Raw genomic sequence first — 18,093 nt, 5'->3', positions numbered from 1 at the left:
TTAAGAACCTGAGGTCCTTTTCTACAGTGATGAAAGTGTCCTCGTGTTCTGTAGCAGAGGAACTGTAAGGGTGGAATTCTGAGCACTGGCTATTTCAGCCATGGCTGTCTGCCATGAAAACAACCTGCTTGCTGAGGGGAATGCTGACTGAGCCCAGCTCAGTGGTCCTGCTGTGCCTCTTGTCAGAGCTGGGGCAGAGTGGGGATCACGCCTGGGTTTGCAGTGTTCCACATGGAGCTGCTCTGGAACCTGGGGCACACACGGGAACTGTTGGGTGCTGCTTGGGGACAGGGCTGCCTTCACCATGCTGCTGGTGATGTGACAGCTCCGTGCACTGGCACAGGAACACAGACTGCTTTGGGATCCCTGGTGCAGCCAAGCCCAGGCCTGGCAGAACGAACCAGAGTCCCCTGGGGCTGGGGGCAGCAGCTGCTCCCTTCTGTCCCAGGGGTGTGGACACAGCTGGAGCCACTGCCCTTTTTTTTTCTGGAAAAGGGCGAAAGCAGTTCCAGCTGCAGAGCAGTGGCTTCATCTGGCACCTTCCAGGGAGTACCACAGTGTTGGTCAAGTATCCCAGACATATGCTGCTACCTTTAGCTTAAACCCTGGATATGCATGGCTGGAAAAACTTCTAGGATCTGTGAGTGACAGGTGTTAAAAATAAGCACTTTGCTTGCTTTCAGTTTTTGCAAAAGTCTTTATTGTGTAACTACTGCACTGTGGTCACAGCAACTTCCAGAACAAGTGTAATGTGCAGTTTTTGACTCCGCAGTGAACTGAAGGCACATCCGACACTCCTTATAAAGCTTTCTATAGACAATTCATAAATTGACCTTTTCCTCTCTGACTGACTTTGGGCAAATACAAAACTGTACACGAGCCAGGGGAACACACAGGAGCACCTACAGTGAAGGTAAAGAAATTAAATTAATTTACAGAGAGACAAACATGTCTACAGGGATCAAATAAATGTAGAAATACCATATACAAATTTTAATACAAATATCTATAAAAATCAGAAAAATGAATCTTAGTTTCAAATAGAACTTTTGGGGAAATTACAGTTGATATAAGCTTCTTAGTTATTTCAGTTGGAGAAGCATTAGCTTGCACAATCCCTACAAATTAATTTACACTGCTGTTAGAGTGGAAATTATCAGACCAGCCAGTCCAGTCTGCTGCACAGAAGACACCTGCAATTCAGAATTAAAAAAATAATGGCTACTTTCCAATGTTAAAGTGGCTCTGTCAAGGGTGGGAGAGCCTTAGGAGGAGTTAGAGGAGCACTGCTGGAGTAGCAACGTGTGACAATTATCACAGACACGGACGGGTTTTGGGTAGGATGGCAGCGCGAGTTCGTTACTGGAACAAGTGTTGCAGAAGATGTCCCCGCAGTTTCTGCAGTGGTGCTACAAAAAAAAGAGTCAGAATGAGCACAGCTGCCTAAAAACAGCATCAGGAAGAGAGGAGTCAGGCCTTGGGAACTGTGTCCGAGTCCACCGAGACCCTCCAGCCCTCCCAGCAGCACTTGGTCCTGTGCAGGGCCGAGCACAGGGCGCGATCCCAGCGCAGCTGCCCTCCCTCCGCGGCCAGGAGCTGCACCCGCCCTGGCTCGGGGCCAGCCCGGAGCAGGAGCCGGAGCGGGCGCGGGCCTGGCTGCGGAGGGAGGACCCTGCAGGGAGAGCTGCACACACTGCGGTGTGTGTCCTGCTGTCCCACACCGCGGCCGGGCACTGAGCGGTGTCTGCTCAGCTGGGAAGGGAGCCTGAACGCAGCCACAGCGGCTCTCTACCGAGAGCAGCGAAGCAGGGGGCAGTATCACTTTTTAGGTGGTAAATGCCAAATTATTTATCATGCCAAGATTCGGAATTGAACAGGTTCGGTCTTCCCTAGCAAAATATGCAACAGAACCACTTTTGTTTTCCATGGATTATTTAAAAATAATCTGCTGAACGACATTACCTTTCTTCTTGAGATAGAAAATTCTTTTTTACATTGCTTGCAGTGGGTTGCTTCATCATCCTTCAGCCATGTATGACCCTGGAAAATTGGTATGAAAACCATGCTGGAGATACAAATAAACTTATACCAACGTTGCTGGTACTTTTCAAAAGTACCTTTTAGAGCAGAATAACCACTGTGAAATTTGAAGGTGTTAAATGAAATTCATATACTTAGTCAAAATATCCACGAGAGTGTACCTTTAGTGCTTTATTTACTTCTTTAATGTCTTCCATCTTAAGCTTCGATCTGGAAAAAAAGAAATTATGCTCTGCATGACTTTTTATTTATTTGTGTTTGGTTTTCCCTGCCATTCCACTGTTGAGCCACTGAACCCAAACCCCAGTTCTTCAGTCAGCTCCCTCCTACCCATCTGAACCACTCACTATCACCAGGAAACTTTGGCAACTCAGGGTTTACCTCTTTTTCAATATAAACAGAAGAATGTAGGAAAAGCACAGTTCCACTCTAAGAACTAAACATTCCCTTTAATGTTTCCTCTCAGCCACCTCACTCTAATAAGATCCTCCCTCACTTTCATTTCATGGCTCTTTAGTTTCTCATACATAGTAATTGCCTACTAAAATTCTCACATAAATTGATTTTTATAAGTAAATGAGGTTTAAATTCTTGGTATTAGTCTGATACTCCAGCTTATGTCACTTACAGGAGTTCTGTTCCCTAGAACTTACTGGCTGAGATGAAGTCCCATTTCTTGAAGAGCTTGCTCCTGCTCCTCACGGACCTTCTTCAGCTGCTGCTTCTCATCTTGCAGTTTTCTCAGCTCCTATGAAATCAAGCACAAAATCAAGTTTTTTATGCACTGCTTGACCTATAACCTCAATTAGTCTACCCAAACTACCCAAGCAGTTTATAAGAATCAGCTCCTTTCCAAATCCCCCTGTTTCTAAGGCTGGATTTTTAAAATTACATGGGGGAACTACCTACAGGTTCTGCACAAACAGTGGACTCATTTAACCATATTTACCAAGAAAAGGAAGATTTTCAGGCTTTGAACATCCTTCAACATAGCTAGAAAATGGCAGTCGTGTGCCAACACAGGAGCACACAGACAGGTACAGGTGCACAGCTGTATCCTCAGAAACTGCTCCACATGTGGCAGCAAATCCTCTTCAGGTTAACAAAAATGTTCATGCTTAAAAAATAAATCACATTCAGTTGTTCTGAATGCTTGAAACTGTGCATACCTTTTTCAGTCCTTCCATCTGTTGCAATTCTGTTTTAAGCAGAGTGGTTGCATCCTTCTCTTGGTGCAGTTCTTTTTGCAAAGTTTGTCTCTGTTCCTTTTCGGATTTTAACTCCTTTTCCAGAGTTGAGCTGTTTAAAAATAATCCATTAAAAGAAAAACCCTATAGCAGAAGAATGTCCTATAGCACTTAGGGATAGCAGCAATGTGAGAAGTAGAAATCTTGTCTAAAAGAGGGCAAAACTAGAGTCGTGTTCTGGGAAAGAAAAGAACAGGCAACAGATGTCAAAAATATTAACACTGTTAACATTTAACATATGTTAACATTTTCAGGTCACAGAAAACAAACAGCAGTGAAGGGCTAGAAGAAAACCAGCCAACCAAAAGACCCCCAAAGAAACTAATCCTCATGAGTTAATATTTCACTACCTGCGTTTAAACTGTTGTGTTTAGAAGGGACACTCTACCCTGCAGTCTGAACAGTGAAAGAAGATTTTTCTATTGATTTTAGAAATCTTCAGAGGATTAACATTCCCTAAAAAACCACCCATAAGTCCCTTGAAAAATCCCAGTCCCTTTGGATGACAGCCAGTTGTATGCTCAGCCTACAATCATGAGTACACCTATCTCCTGATTTATTAAAAAAGTAATTGAAAGCTCCATTGCTAGTTGGAATGGGCAGATTTTTTGCTGCCACTCTGTGCTCTAAATTAGATGTTCTGGAAAAAACATGTCAAAATCCTGATGCTAAGATGCTAGAAGTGTTGTCCTTCCCTGAGTTCTGCATATGTCTGTCAATGCTGAAGCCAACAAAATTTCAAACTTACCCCCTTCTTAGACCTGAGCATAAAAGGAATAGAAAACACTTCTTAAAGAAATGGCAAAGGGAAGGAAAACACCTGCTCAGATTAAATACCATTTGCTGTCCAGCTGGGCCATCTGCTGCCGACATGAGTCGAGCCTCCCAGCCAGCTCCTGCTTCATCTTATTGCACCGTTCCTCTGCTGCCTGCCTGGCCTTCTCTGCCTGCTGCAGCCTGCACGGGAAGGAACACAGACATTTGTTTTCGATTCACTCCTTCCCTGCACCCTCTCACCCTCTTGTTTTAGAGTTACCACAGGGATCTTTACAAAAGCTTGAACTGAAAATGCTAGTGGAGAAAAAAAAAAGACTTTTGAAAGAGTTGTTTCTGGAAAAAAACCAAAAGCAAAGTCACACCTGTTCTTAAAGTGAAGTTAACATGTTTTTCAACAGCCTGCTTATAGAAAGAGCTATTGTTTTCCAGTGGGTCAGTTATGGGCGTGTGTGCCTGGGAACAGAGAACAGCAAACACAGAGGGATGAAGAGGAGAAAGTAAAAAACTCATGCTGGCACACAGGCCCAAATGTCTATGGGGCATATGAAAGGTCATCCTGTAAAGGTTTATACTGGAAACTTTCTACTGGCTTCAGTGTTGACTTTCTGATCATGGAATTATTACCTCTCTTCCATTTGTTTCATAGAGGACATCATCTCATTTGTTTTTCCTTCAAAGGAGGATATTGCTTCTGTTTTCTGTTGTAATGAACACTCTGCATTCTGTAGGAAATAGTGAACAGTGTTTAAAGTCTGCCACCAGATAAAGAATGTTCAACTTGCTAAAGGCCATGCTTGGGTCTGACGGGAATGTGCAAACAAAATGCTGATAATTCCAGAGCAGACATTGCTCCAATTGTTTTGTTATAACCTCAGAAAAAACCCAAACCACCTTAACTATGTTTTGACCTACGAGATCAGCTACAAGCCAAAAATGTTCTCTTCAGAAAAAGCCTGAAGAAATAAAACCAGAATAAATTGACAGGCTAAGAATACCAACAATGATTTAAATGTAACAACTGCACTCAGTGGGCATGGAACCAGGAAGCAAAAAAAAACTCCAAATAAATACTCCTTTCAAAAGTAAAGGCACAACTCAGCACTGGGGTTTCTCTGACTTGCAAGTGTCTGGGAAGGAGGCAAGGACCTGATTAAAGCCTGAACAGGCATCAAGAATTAATTGAAAAATTGAAAGAAATCCCCTCTGGATTTCTGGCACCAGGTGTGGGAGAGGAAGGCTCGCTGAACTCTTACTTCATGCATGGAGATGCTAGTTAAACTTTTATTTCATTAATGGAAACAAGCTCTGTATATTTTGTGTGAGCACGGCTACACCATGGCTTCCTTGTAGAAATGCCTGTCATACAGTTCTGTTCAACTGAAAAAAACTATGTAAAACCACAACCCACCCAAATAAGAGAAACTCCACAAAACCATCCCCAGCCCCCTGTACATACCTGGGATTTGTGAAACATCTGCAAGTTAATGGCCTTCACTTCTTCTAACTGTTGGCGAAGGGCAACTAAAGTGTCTTGTTTTTCATGAGTATCTTTTTCCAGAAGTTTCATGGCAATTTCCATTTCTGTTTTCATTCCAATTTGTAGCTCCAACTCTTTCTCTAGTTCCTTCAAAGACATTTCCTAATTACTGCTACGTAGCCATAGGTCAAGGATAAAACCCAGACAACCCCATACACAAACTATGTCTCTGTTATAATAATGCCAGTGGTTTCTTAAAAAGAGACCTTTTATTTCCAATATTCCAGAAGCCCCAATTCCCAACACCTTACAGACACTGTTAATGACCAATGGCCAGCATTTTGCTTGCAGTTGCTCTATGAATTCTGAACAGCTGCAAAAGATGCACAACTGTCATCTTGTATTTGTAATGTTACCATAGACTGAATCCTGTGTCTTTCACTTCACTTTCTATAGTTAAGTTTCCTTACCAGCCTGATTTTTTTTTCTTCTTTCAACTGCTTCCAAACATCACTGTACATTTCATCAAGGCCCTGGCGAGACTGCTTGTAAGTATCCAATTCTACTTTTGTATCTTCTTTTGTTACCTACAAAAAACATCAGCTACATAAGATCACAAAGTATTTAAAGTATCTGTTTAATTCTTGTGTGTAACACAATATTTCAATGTGCTATTTCAAGTAACGTCCTACTGTTTTACAATCAATGGCCTGGCAAACATTAATAAGCTGAAATTTCAAAGATACGGTAATGATGAAAATACTTCAATGCTTTAATACTTCCACTACATTGAATTTGTTTTTCCTTCTGCAAGTGTATTTTTGTGTGTGTAGTAAAAGAACAGTAAAATCTAATGCCTGAGCATACAACACCCAAACCCAGTGACCTCCATAGCAATGTGCTCAACTGTGCTGAGCATTCCAGTGCACAGTGGGCTCAGGAGAACTCAATACAGCTGATCAAAAGAGATCACTTATTTTAAGGATCCTCATCACCTCTAAATAGATTTCCCACCTCTACGCTTTTTTCACTCCGTTCACGAATTAATTCATTCTGTTGTTTTAGCTGCTGCTGCTCTTCCTGAAGGGATCCAATTCGGTCGGTAGCTGCTGCAAGCTGTGTGAAGAGAACAGATCTATATTTAATCACTGTGCAATCATGCAGCATCTGGAGCAATTCTGAAGTCAGTAGCTCAAGTCTCTGCAGCAGCTGTGCTGCTCACTTCCCCTTTTGTTCTTCCCAGGAGCTGCCTGACCCTTCTGCAGCCATACCCGCTGTCACCCAAAATTAATGTGCCCACCAACATTTATTCACCAACTTCTGCTTTGCACCCTCATCCATTATTTTTAAATATTAACTGAGCAAAGAAATGCACCACAGCGTAAAAGGCTAAAATCCACCCTGGATCTGTGATATGAACTAGAAGTCACACCAACCCATGGCAGTCTGTCCAGTCCCCACAGCTCACCAGTATCTACTCAAATATTTTAGGTGTAAAGTACAGTCTTAGGGAGTTTTGTCTCTGATGGAAGACAGCTGTGAGAAATATTTGACAAACCAGATACAAACCTCTTCCTGGAGTTTTGAATTGGTCTTTTCTAAACAGTCTATTTTGTTCTGGAGATCTGCAACTGTGCAACTGCAGCAAGGAAGAGAGATGCATAAAAAACAATAAATGAAGTGTCAATGTTCAACTTTTATTCCTATCCTCAAGAGTATTTTTACCATCTTGCACTTGTTAACAATGAAGTACTTTGGTGAGCTGAGGAAAAACTCTGAGGAAGAACAACTGTCCTTCTCAAGCACGGAGTGGACCATGTCCTTCTGCTGGCAGCCCTGTTCTGGCTTAGCTTTCACAGTCGTAGCACCTCTCCTGCTCAAGAGAGTAAGGGAGGCCTGCTTGTCCCACTGAGCAACCTATGGGGCAAGAGTAGAGACTCTTCCTCCAAGGAATGAATTTCCAGATACACTTGCAATAGTTTCTCTTGAAAAAAATAATTCCAGAATGTTCTGTTAATCACTCTCAAAAAAGTAAACGATTACACACACTTGATTTCCACATTGCAGGTCCCTGCAGAAGAGCAGAACTACAAAATGGAATTAAGATTTTTGGGAAATAATCAGAAAAGGCATTTCAATATCAAACAAAAATCTACCAGACTGGCAGCAGAGACATTCAAAGTCATGCTGGAAAAGCTAAACATGACAAGTGTTTGTATATGAGAATAGATGAAAATCCCACCTTAGATGTCGGTTCAGTTCTTCCACATAATGCTTCTGGTCAAGGACAGCTGTAATCCCTCCATCTCTAGTTGTAAAAGTGAGAATTTATTGATTGAGAAGAAACTCTTTCATTCTGAAGTGCTATTCTGTACTAGGGCTTTCAGCATAGACCTGCAAACAGAGCTAAAATACTTTATCCTTTCCTTATAAAAATACCTGTGTCTGAGCTGGATCAGAAGCACCAGGAAGGTGAAGCAGCTGCTTGGCTGCTTCTCAGCAGCTCCACAGTGAAGTGCTCTGAAGTGACAGAAGCACATAAAATATGAAGATCCCTTCATTTGCTACAGGTCTTAGAAGACCTGATCTGTGCTGCTGACTGCAGTCTCAAATCTAATATTCCACTTAAAATTACATTTTTTCCTCCATAACTGATCTCTCCCTCAAAGACAGCTACTTAGGTGAGAGGTTTCTGAAACTGTGCTTAGAAACAAAGCAGTGAGTTGGCAATGGGTGACTTGGTAAATCATCTCTTCTAAAACCAAATAAAACCACAATCTAATATTTTGTGGACTTTTAATTTGGTTACAGCTCAAGACTCAAGCTCTTCAAATTATTGTTAAAACTACCACAAATTCAGTCTCTGAAAGATATTACTTTTGTTTAGGTAACAAAATCTGGTTTGGGTTCTCCTTTTTAAATGATTAATAGTTTAAAATCACCAGCATTCCCATCCTCCCACAGACTGTCTGCCAGGTTTATTCTATAAAAATGGTAATGATTTAGAATTATTACTTCACCATACATACTGTTTGCTATCACTGTCCTGTGTTTCCTTAAGGTACAAGGAAAAATCAATCACTCCAACCTGAAAAATATATTTAAGATATTAACACACCTTCACAGTGCAATTATGTGTAGAAGCAGGCATTACTGTATATTTGGTAAGTGATACAAATCTGAAGTTGAGATTTAGAGAGACAAATAATACCTATATTCTTCCTAGCTGATGCAAGCATCCAAGCTAGCATTTGTCATAAAAGCATCAAAGTAACCATATAATGTGTTAACAGTTTCCTTGCAGTTATTAGTTTTGACAGTATTTCCATAAACTGCTACTTATGTACTTTTTTTTAATTCACTGAGGGAAACACAACAAACTTCAACACAGGCCATGCTGGAAATAAATCTGGACCCACCCATCTCAATAAAGTATTTATAGATGTACTTAATTCTACTAGAATCCTATACCAGCTGATCCTATTTAAGCTTTAATCTTCACCTGGGAATCCAAGTCTTCTCCTTTCAAGCAGAGGTTTGCATCAATAACATTCAGTCCAACCAGCAGACCCACAATAACTGCTCCTTCCTCCTCCATCATCAGTGCATCAGGTTCATAAAATTCACTGCAACAAACAGTACAATGCATCACTGCACATCAGACAGTTATAATGGTACTTCCATCACTGAAATCATAACAATAATGCAGCCTTTACAAAACTCAGCTGAGTTCTCAGTCATTTATTGCATTAGGCAGAAGGTTTAGAACTCTCTCATAAAATACTCTGCAAGTTCCTTTGTAGATTCACTGCAAAATCAATTAACCACTTGCTCCTCTGCAGGCTGCAAGAACAAGCTTAAACTGGTCAATAAATTACTCTCCCTGGAGCCACAGGAAGTATCAATGATTCAGGAATATTCAGGAATACATGTTCGTGCTGTTACCTTAACAGATGCTTATGGTCCAGGAGTACTTTGAGATAATCTGCCAGTTTCTTTTGCATGAGTGCTAGATAAAGCCAAGCCCTCCCTCTGCCCACAGCAGTCCTAAAATGATAAAATGCATGTTTTGGTAAAACCAAGGTGTTTTATTAACTAGACTTTTGCAAATCAAAATTCTCAGTTTACAAAGTAAGGGAAAGGACATTATTTACTAAAAAACAAGAACAAATCTCTGGGTAAATGAACTGTTGTCTCCAGAACACAAGAACATTTAAGTATATTCCTTTCTTCAGGGAAAGTATATTGTAAAGTCTTCTTAATTTGAAAACCCATACATATTGTCAACTACCACCATAATCCAACCATTAATATATCCTAGTATTAAAATCAAGTCTATTTCAATCATTCTGAATCACTCAAACCAAATACTATCAGCACATGCACAAAATGACATAAAATCATGAAAGTGGGGGAAAGAAGAGGAAAAAAAAAACCCTGTGAATACTTTAGTTATTTTTAGCAAGGTTATAAAAGTTTCCAAATGCTGTTTTCAATCTGATAGCATTGAGTCAGAAACTCTGAATATTTTGAGATATTCTCCTTATCTTTTGGAGAAGTCAATGCCTCCTACACACCCTTTTTTTTTTTTTTTTTTTTTTGAGAACAAGAGCTTGTTAAGGAAGCCAAGAGACTACACGAAGGATTCCTTTTCCCAGCAGTATGAACAAAATGCATCATCCCCAACAATTAACTTACTTCAACTCTGGCAGATTTTTAACACTAGTTGCTATATCTGATGCTTCAGGACAAAGCTTTTCCACTAGCTCCAAAGGACCAAAAAACGATTTGTTCTGTCCAATAAAAGTCTTCTTCACTAAAGGCAGCATACAGAGAGATTTGTGAGGAAAAATACAGGCTTCCAATTCTAGAATTTTAGACAAAATTTATTTTGTTACTGTGTCTTATCAGCTTATAACATTAAAAATACTCTGACAGTTTAGGAAGCACAAGGGTAACCACAAAGTTATATCTGTATTACTGATTAGCATTGTATATTAGCAGAACTAATAACATCATTCAGAAGACAAGCTGGAGCCACAGCAGGACATGACAGAGACTCCTTGAGCTGCCTCTCCTCAGCCTGGCAGCCAGTGCCCACCTTTGAGCCCATGCTTGAGGCAGTGCTCCAGCACCACGAAGAACTGCTGCAGTGGTGGGAAGTCAGAGTCCAGGGTCCGGCCCAGGCTCAGGGCTGACTGGATGAGGATTTTGATGCTGAGCTTCATCATGTTCATGAGGTTGGCACGCTCCTCCATGGTGTGACACCGCATACCTGGGGGCACATGGGTGGGGAAAGGAAAGCTGCTTCACAGACCCAGAACCAAACAGGCTGGAAAAGACCTCTGAGATCATCGAGTCCAATGTATGATCAAACTAGGCCAGGGCACTGAGTACCAGTTCCAGTTTTTCTTTACACAGCTCCGTGGACAGTGACTCCACCACCTGGGCTGCCCCTTCCAATGTATAATCAATCACCCTTCTGTGAAGAAATACTTCCTAATATCCAACCTAAACCTCGCCTGGTGCAGTGTAAGATTATATATCTCCTCGTCGTATCACTGGTTGCCTGGGAGAAGAGCCTGACCTCCACCTGGTTACAGCCTCCTGTCAGGGACTTGTAGACAGTGACAAGGCCACCCTTATCACAGTGATAAGTACACCTTATGTACAAAGTACACCCCTGAGCCTCCTTTTGTCCAGACTAAACACCCCGCACTCCCTCAGCCACTCCTCACAGGACCTGTGCTCCAGAACCTTCCCCAGCTCAGCTGCCCTCCTCTGAGCCCGCTGCAGCCCCTCAATGCCCTTTCTGAGCTGAGCACAGCACTCGAGGCGTGGCTTCCCCAGCGCCGAGTACCCGAGGAGAATCCGCACGGAGACGCCGCGCAGCTTTTACCGACCCCTCGCCGCGGTGCCCCCGCTGCGGGGCAAAGCCCCCTCAGCGCCCCGGGGGGACGCGGCCCCGGCCCGGCCCGCGGGGTCCGTACCTGAGCGGCGGGGCCGGGCCGGCGCCGCGGGACTCCGGGATGCTGAGGGACCCCGGCCCGCCGCGGGACCCCGGGATGCCGAGGGACCCCGGGATGCCGAGGGACCCCGGGATGCCGCGGGACCCCGGGATGCCGAGGGACCCCGGGATGCCGAGGGACCCCGGGATGCCGCGGGACCCCGGGATGCCGAGGGACCCCGGGATGCCGAGGGACCCCGGGATGCTGAGGGACCCCGGGATGCCGCGGGACCCCGGGATGCTGAGGGACCCCGGGATGCCGCGGGACCCCGGGATGCTGAGGGACCCCGGGATGCCGCGGGACCCCGGGATGCTGAGGGACCCCGGGATGCCGCGGGACCCCGGGATGCTGAGGGACCCCGGGATGCCGCGGGACCCCGGGATGCCGAGGGACCCCGGGATGCTGAGGGACCCCGGGATGCCGAGGGACCCCGGCCCGCCGCGGGACCCCGGGATGCCGAGGGACCCCGGGATGCCGCGGGACCCGGGGATGCCGAGGGACCCCGGCCCGCCGCGGGACCCCGGGATGCTGAGGGACCCCGGGATGCTGAGGGACCCCGGGATGCCGAGGGACCCCGGGATGCTGAGGGACCCCGGGATGCTGAGGGACCCCGGGATGCCGAGGGACCCCGGGATGCCGAGGGACCCCGGGATGCTGAGGGACCCCGGCCCGCCGCCGGACCCCGGCCCGCCGCGTTGCCACGGCCACGGCGCGGCGGCGGGCCCGCCGCCATCTTAGAGCCCCGGCAGCGGCGCGTTGCAAAATGTGGAATTAGGTACAGATGTACTTCAGAAAGGATGTTTCTCGATCTCTGTACAGTTTCAAGCCTAAGCAACAATCAGGGCGATTTAACCCTGAAACATCAGCTAACGAGCAAAGTGTAAGTGGCGCCCAGGTGTTACAAAGGCGAATCTCAAATTGCCTTGTTAAGGTTTAGGGCTGGACTGTGTCCAGCCCTTCAGGGACCTCAGGCCTAGGGGAGGTTAATAAAAGGATGTAGCAGCGATAGTGGATGCAAAGGATGCAGAATTTATGTGCTGCAAGGACGGCCTGAAGCTGAGTTGGGAGAGGTTTAGGTTGAGATCAGGAAAAGGTTCCTCACCCAGAGGATGTTTGGGCGCTGGAATGGGCTCCTCATGGCAGTGGTAACAGCACCAAGCCTGACAGAGCTCAAGCATTTGTACATTTGTACAACACTTTCAGACACATGGTGTGACTCTTGTGGATGGTCCTGTACAGGGATAGCAGCTGGACTCAATGATCCTAGGGGGTCCTTGCCAATCCAGCATATTCTATGATTTTATGACATTTGGCAGAACCCCCAATATAAGGAAGAAACTCCTAAAATGCAGCAACTGTGCTCAATCAGCTCTGACTGGTAGAAGGTAATTCTGGCAGGGGCAGATTGTGACCACTGACCCAAGAAACTCACTGACCCAAAAGAAAAGACAGACTGAGCATGGATATCATTGACTAATAGAAGACAGAATAATAATTAATAAGAGAACTAGGGAATTTGTAACCAATGAACATTAATGCCTAATACCTAAAATAGTGAAACGTTTTGGTACTTGTGCTGGCTTTGTGGATTTGTCACCCAGCCCCCTTCTGTGCAAAACTGTAAATAAATCAAATCCCTTCACTCTGCATGGATTGGCTCCTTGCAGGCCAAGTGAAATAACCTGTTGTGGGACAACAGGGGGAGTGGGACTAGGGCCAGCTCCCTTGCTTTTTAAGGCTCCTACAGGCTCTGACAGGAGCTTCCAACCACAGCCCAGTGGCCACCAAAATCAGGTTTTAAGCCACTGCTGTTTCAGCAGGACAGTCTTGCTGTCACCTGTGGTCACACACTCTGCAGAAAAAGCAGTGGCAGAAGCCCCAGCCCTGTGCCAGTCACACTCAAGATGGTTAACAATGTTTTTAAGATTGTGCAAAAGCCTCTTCAGTGTTTTCCTTTTTGTACACACAATGTTAATTTAGGGTTAAAAATGAGCAAAATACTCCTTGTATCAGAAGAGGGAAAACAGAGTAATTCTAATCTAACTGACCTTAATAACCACAATACACACAAAATGTTGTCATCTCTGCATGCTACTCTATAGTTCATTGAATATATACTATATACAGTTTATACAATTGTATATACAGTATATAATCAATATACATTATATTCTAGATATACACATATCTAGAAGGAGTATACTGTATATTGCCTATAGCCAATGGATGCTTCAAAACTGTATATAATGAGGCTAAGGATTAAAAGCATCACAATATTTAGAATTTTTATCTCAATATTGTCAGGTTACACATTAGGAACAGATGAAAAGCTGCACAAACAAAAACACAGTGATATTTTTGGGGTGTTTCAAAGCAGTGCTAACCATTTTGATGTCTTTTCGAATTTGAATTTTTACTTACCAAGAATACTTTGCCTCTACACCTTGCTACACCTTAATTACCTTACATTTATTACCCAGAAGACTTAAAAAAATAAAATACCATGAATGAAATGCTGCTTATGAAAACACTTTTAAACTAAGAAGTGTCTTAATATCAGTTTGCATTAAGTTAAATTACTTGAACAATATTTTTTAGATGGTTGCAAATTTACACAGTCAAGTACATCTTTCGCAAAACCGTGCAGATCGATACATGCAAAATAAACAGGTATTAGACACACTAGCAAAGCCAAGCTTTAAAGATTAGGAATCAGGTTACCCCAGTGCAAAAGATCAGAGATGTGATGCTGCAATCTTTAAGAATGCAGTCACACAGTTTTGTATCTTATTCAACTCAAGAGATTTGTTTCAACATCTTTTTGAAGCCACATGCCTTGTTTACTATAATTATTCAGCACACTCAAGTCAGAAAACACTGAAGCACAAAGGAAGCTCACAGTTCTCCATCCCTTGGTCTTTGGGACTGCAAGTCTTTCTTGATTCATTTCCTTTAGATTTGAAGCTTCTGGCCTCTCTGCAAGGCAGGACACAATTTCCTCAGTAGAAGACACTGGTTTTAGGATGGGGTTTATGTGTTTAGAACATGTGATCAAGGGATCTGAAGTAGCAGACAGAGGTTATAAAATCCCTGGAAAAAGATTACAGCAGGCAACAAGCTCCAAGTTCTCCACAACAGGTCTTGCAGGCCTTGGCTTATTTCTTAAACATACCTGCTTTAAATTATAATTAAGTGCTTAGTCAAAGGTAATATTGAACAGGTAGAACAGGTGCCTTAGCGCCTGTTTACATTTAATATACAAGTTATTAACTTGTATTCTTATACAATTTATTAATTGTATTTTTCATACAGAATTTTCCATAACACTTATCAACAAAATATAATCCAAATCCCCTGAACAACGTGGGAAGGTTGTGGTGTGTTCCCTTACTTTACAAGGAAGAAGTGGAAAGATTATGGTAAAAGTTCCATAAAATGTGGGAGCTTCATTTCAGGTAAGACAATATTTTATTCCCTGCCCCTTGCCAAATAATGCTGTGTGTTGTTTTCAATTCCATCTATCCACAGCATTATTCCAAAAGCAAACAAATAAACTGGGATCTTCTGCACTTGGTCAGGTTAGATCCCAGGTGTGCAAGATGGGCACTCGGGAAACAAACCTGCGAGAAGTTTGGTGTGAGACTCTGAGATGCAGGAAAAGAGTCTGTTTTTTTAGGACAATTAATCCTCAACTCTGACTATGCAACATTGAGGAATTTTCACCAAAAAAAAAAATGAAGAAGTCCATCAGCAGTAACATTACCCCTGCTGTCACAACACAGTGGCGTGGAATTTCCCTTTGAATACTCAGTACCATTAAAAACAAAAAGGTCAGCACCAAACAGAGCAAAACTGAGCTCCAGTGCTCCAGAACAATTAAGCACCAGTCTGAGACTCTGGAATATAAGGCTCCAGGCCCAATTTATGATACATTTTAATGGGTTTGGGTTTTTTTTCCCCCACTTTATAAATATTGCTGAGATTTATTTTCCATATGATTCAACTAAAGCCATTTTAATTCAGTTCTAGGAGACCTGTTCCACAAATCTGCTAGATCCACAAATGCCAATGTTGAACAAAGCAGTCTCTGGCTAAACTGAGGGCATTTTTAGTGTAGTTAAAAAGTAACTTGTAACAAATCTGTATCTTAGTTTGCTGGTCTAGTCTCTGACATGAAAAGTACAGAGATTCCTTCCCGGAACCAGCAGCACTCGAGGGAGGATGTGGAATTTTGAGAGATCCCTCAGTGCAGTCAGGCTGCTGGAGCTTTAAGGAGAAAGAGAAAAGGCAGCAAATACAAGTCAGTTTCTCCACATATAAAGAATTTAGGCTTCTTCTGGTTATACTGCATTTCTGAAATTCTACATCTGTGTCACTTGTTTAATTTTACTTCAATACAAAACTGCAGCATCTTAAAGAAATTCAAAGTAACACCCACGCACCACTGACACGACCCAGCAGCACTTACGGGAGCGAACTCATTTGCGCACCACAAAAGCGAGTTTACTAAAGAAGCGGAGCCGTACTTGTCTTTGCCGGGCTGTCACTGCTGCCGGGCTTGGACACCAATCCCACCAGGGATGCGGACTTCAGGGCGCTGCCATAGCTCAGCGCCAAGTTTTCCGAGGCTTTCCTGGCCAGAGACAAGATAGGAGCAGACCACCGCGCTTCCTCCGGTTTCGCCTTCTCCTCGTTGCTCAGCTCGGCCGCGTCAGGGAGCTGCTTTTTGTCGATAATCTCAAAATCTTCCTCCTTTCCCGCGGCGGGCGCGGCGCGGCGCTCCCCGGCAGCCATCTTGGCAGGGTCACATGACCGCGGCTCGGGAGCCGCCCCCGCCGCGGGTGAGGGGCGGGAACCGGGCGGGTGAGGGGAGCGGCGGGAACCGGGAACGGGAACGGGAACGGGAACGGGAACGGGAACGGGAACGGGAACCGGGAACGGGAACGGGAACGGGAACCGGAACGGGAACGGGAACGGGAACGGGAACCGGGAACGGGAACGGGAACCGGAACGGGAACGGGAACGGGAACCGGGAACCAGGGACCAGGGACAGGGACCAGGGCAGGTCCCGCAGGCAGCGAGAAGCACCTGCACGCAGACGCAGGGCTGTAAGGCATGCCTGGCCAGGACAACACTTCCCTTGGTGTTCAGAGTTAAATGGCGTGGAAGACGACGAGTTTACCTTTGAACAACTTAGTAACAAAAAGTACAGGTTTTTACTGCTGTCTGTGTCCCCAGACATAATTTTCAATAAAAAAATTAATGTGTTTTGACGGCTCAGATTTACACAGTTAGATAGAGACAGCTTAACGAGGTCCCCGTTGCTCTGCCTTGTGAATCACGTCGTTGTGATTTAAAGGGGAGGATTGGTATGACAGGTGTGTGCTGCTGTGGAAAGGCATTGTCCTCGTCACTGACATGGAAACACAACTACACAGTAAAGCCGCTTCATTAATGTGCATGGGCTGGGTTTGGTAGAAAAATACATCATGAAGGGGAACTGAAATAATTCCACTATGAAAATTCGATCTTGCCGTGTGCCTCAAATATTGACGTAGCCTACTGATGTATGGCTTGTTAACTTTTTCCATGCAGCAGCTGCGTGTGCTTGAGATATGTCACTCGTTTAGTCACGAGGTAGTAGATGCTGTGTATGAGCTTTTTATGCTACATAGAGGGAAGTCTTTTGGGTGATTTTTTTTTAAGAAAAAAAATAGGAGAAGGAGGCTAGAATAGGAGACTTGAAGGTCAATTTCTTTAGTCTTGCAGCAATAGAAATCCTCTGGTCTATATATGTATTTTTTCTTAATATAAGCTACTTTATGATCGGGTCTTGACTTCTTAGATACTGAAAATTTAACAACTTGCACAAAGCACACGGAAGCTCTTTTATTTTTGTTGAGAATTCAGCGATCAGCAGCCTCTTATTCACCCATGATTCAGATGAGCTAAGTATAGGCTTTAAGCCACTTTTGCTAAAGCCTGCTAGAGTTAAGTTCTGCTCCATCTTGTGGTCTCCAGCAGTATTGGGCTGTTCATAAGGAAATAGCTCAGCTCTGTAGGTTTCTGTCTTGCCCTTGAATATATGAATAAACCTCTTGACAGGAGTGAGACATTATAGTATTTTTCTGCCTTCCATTAACTACCCAATATTAGAGTCAGGGTGGAGAAGGTAGTCTTGACTAGAAGCAGAATTCTAAGCATTAAAATATTTTTTCCCCCAATGCATCTGAAGAATAGGGCATAAAAGTTCTGTGACTGAGAACATAAGAGTTAATCAAGGCTCTTCTTTACCTCATTATGTTACTCCCTTAAGATAACGATGCCTCAGACTCCTCTTTACAGCCTTACAATGAGCTATTTTGTAAAAATATGAAGTGAAGCTATCACATAGTTGCAATCATATTTTCTTATGTTACTATTAAAAAAACATTTGACAATTTTATTTCAAGTGTCTGATGAGGAAAAGTTATACTGTGCATAATAAATGTACTCAAACTTTTGTTACACATGATTTAATTGTTTCACTTACTACTATTTGGTC

At 43.7% G+C, this 18,093-nt stretch overlaps 1 protein-coding gene across 4 annotated transcripts; it reads right to left on the bottom strand.

The window, feature by feature from the left end:
• Window positions 1–677: 677 nt before the first annotated feature.
• RUFY1 (RUN and FYVE domain containing 1) lies at window positions 678–16,370 on the bottom strand. Of its 4 annotated transcripts, none has more exons than XM_085591325.1 (19): window positions 16,076–16,203; window positions 14,449–14,525; window positions 10,643–10,816; window positions 10,240–10,357; window positions 9,487–9,588; window positions 9,044–9,167; window positions 8,571–8,629; window positions 7,784–7,849; window positions 7,111–7,180; window positions 6,556–6,657; window positions 6,012–6,128; window positions 5,521–5,688; window positions 4,689–4,786; window positions 4,125–4,244; window positions 3,210–3,339; window positions 2,694–2,788; window positions 2,202–2,250; window positions 1,963–2,040; window positions 678–1,409 (listed from the first exon to the last, which is right to left on the bottom strand). In XM_085591325.1, exons 2-19 carry the CDS (start codon window positions 14,456–14,458, stop codon window positions 1,266–1,268), a joined length of 1,824 nt encoding a protein of 607 aa, XP_085447451.1. In that variant the 5' UTR covers window positions 14,459–14,525; window positions 16,076–16,203; the 3' UTR covers window positions 678–1,265. The 4 variants fall into 4 exon arrangements, with proteins under 4 accessions (XP_085447451.1, XP_085447449.1, XP_021407835.2 ...); XM_085591323.1 differs by having other exon boundaries at window positions 16,018–16,170; XM_021552160.3 differs by lacking the exon at window positions 14,449–14,525 and having other exon boundaries at window positions 16,018–16,370.
• Window positions 16,371–18,093: the final 1,723 nt, after the last annotated feature.

The sequence above is a fragment of the Lonchura striata genome, chromosome 13, assembly GCF_050655825.1.
Source record: "Lonchura striata isolate lonStrDom1 chromosome 13, ASM5065582v1, whole genome shotgun sequence".
In the NCBI taxonomy this organism is placed as follows: Eukaryota; Metazoa; Chordata; class Aves; order Passeriformes; family Estrildidae; genus Lonchura; species Lonchura striata.
Note: the sequence above shows the minus strand (reverse complement) of the source record. Positions and strands in the feature narration are given on the sequence as shown.